The 1696-nt window shown below is 50.2% G+C and overlaps 1 protein-coding gene across 1 annotated transcript in view; it reads left to right on the top strand.

The window, feature by feature from the left end:
- Positions 1–1696, top strand: part of ttll12 (tubulin tyrosine ligase like 12) — a 9586-nt gene that overhangs the window by 3717 nt on the left and 4173 nt on the right. Inside the window, exons 6-9 of the mRNA XM_015400620.1 lie at positions 393–592; positions 674–785; positions 1153–1304; positions 1385–1466. Coding sequence (XP_015256106.1) covers positions 393–592; positions 674–785; positions 1153–1304; positions 1385–1466 — 546 coding nt within the window. The remainder of the gene's footprint in view (positions 1–392; positions 593–673; positions 786–1152; positions 1305–1384; positions 1467–1696) is intronic.

Genomic DNA, 1696 nt, shown 5'->3' with positions numbered 1-1696 from the left:
TCGCTATCGCTGCTTTATAGGTTTTTGAAAGCTAGAATCATTCCCTCTCAAACCACCAGTCTTCTTTGTCCAAAATGTGAACATTCTGGTCCTCCAAAGAATGCAGCAACATCTGGGATGGAGATGTTTTGGTTTTAATCTTCTCACAGCTATCTTCTGCTGCGTGCTTTTTGGATTTCTTTGCTGATTTGACAAATGCCCAGTTTGGGTATCTGCAGGTCTGGAGAGCATCTTTGATGTGTTTCTGTTTCTGGGCATTTTTTTAAATCAGCAAGGCAATCCAAGAGACACGGAGCAGAACGTAATCAACCTGAAACAGAGGAGGAGGACTCTGGTTCCAGCTGTGACTCAGAGAGGAAAGTGGTTTCTGATGGTTTAAGGTTTCCATGTCTTCCAGGAGGTTGAGTGCAGAGCGGCCGGACGTTTTGCTGAACCAGTTCCCCTGTGAGAGCGTGCTGACAGTGAAGGACTGTCTGGCTGCTGTGGCTCGCAGGGTCAAAGGCGGCCCCCCCCCTGACTGGCTCCCAGTGACCTTCAACCTTCAGACGGAGCTCCCACAGTTCATCAAACATTACCAGCTGAGAGAGCAAAGGTCAGATCTGGTTTTCATTCATAGATTTTCTTTCCTCTCCAGGTCCTGCCTGATGATTTTATCTCTGCATGTATCTTTTAGTGGGGAGGACAACCACTGGATCTGTAAGCCATGGAACCTGGCCCGAGGTCTGGACACACACATCACCCGGAACCTGGACTACATCATCCGGCAGAGAGAGAGCACGCCAAAGGTAGCAGAGAGGAAACCAAACTGCCCCCAGTTCATCACCCGCAGGTCTTTAGACAAACCGTGGACATCCTCAGCCTGGTCCGTGACGACCGATAAATCTCACCATTATTAAAAGATTTTAATCCCTTAGAGAAATGGTTCTGTGACCCGTTCCAGGCTGATGGATAGAGGGCGCCACCCCCAGCTGGGTTACAGCTGCTGGGCTAGAGCTGGGGGGAAAATAAAACAGATGTTTGGAGCATCTGGACCAGAACACAGCTGCAGTGGTCCCGGTTCTGGTCCAGAATCTTCAGTCTGATGAGCCAAACGGCTGCCTGTGAGAAGGAAGTTCTGAGCTGCGGAGCTGATGGGCGCTGTGTGTTTGCCAGGTGGTGTGTAAGTACCTGGAGGACCCGGTTCTGTTCAGCAGAGAGGAAATAGGGATGGTGAAGTTTGACATCCGCTACATGCTGATGCTGCGCTCGGTGCAGCCTCTGTGTCTCTACGTCTACGATGTGTTCTGGCTCCGCTTCGCCAACCGGTGAGAAAAGCATGATGACCACAGGAAGCGGATCTGATCCTCTCCCAGTCAGCAGAATAATCCTGGTCTCCGTTATTCAGGCCGTTCTCCTTGGATCGTTTTGATGACTACCAGAAGCACTTCACTGTCATGAACTACGCAGAAGGAGCGCAACTTAAACAGGTACCTACTCTCTGGGTCACGGCCAATGTTGTTACTTCCTGTTCAATCCTGGCTTTGTCTGTTGCTACTTCCTGTTCATTCCAGGTTTTGTCTGTTCTCACTTCCTGTCTGTACCAGGCCCTGTCTGTTGTAACTTCCTGTCTGTTCTCGCTTCCTGTCCGTTCCAGGCTTTGTCTGTTGTCACTTTCTGTCTGTTCCAGGCTGCGTCTGTTCTCACTTCCTGTCTGTAC

This window comes from Cyprinodon variegatus, unplaced genomic scaffold (assembly GCF_000732505.1).
Source record: "Cyprinodon variegatus isolate N-32 unplaced genomic scaffold, C_variegatus-1.0 Scaffold1125, whole genome shotgun sequence".
Lineage (NCBI taxonomy): Eukaryota > Metazoa > Chordata > Actinopteri > Cyprinodontiformes > Cyprinodontidae > Cyprinodon > Cyprinodon variegatus.
Note: the sequence above shows the minus strand (reverse complement) of the source record. Positions and strands in the feature narration are given on the sequence as shown.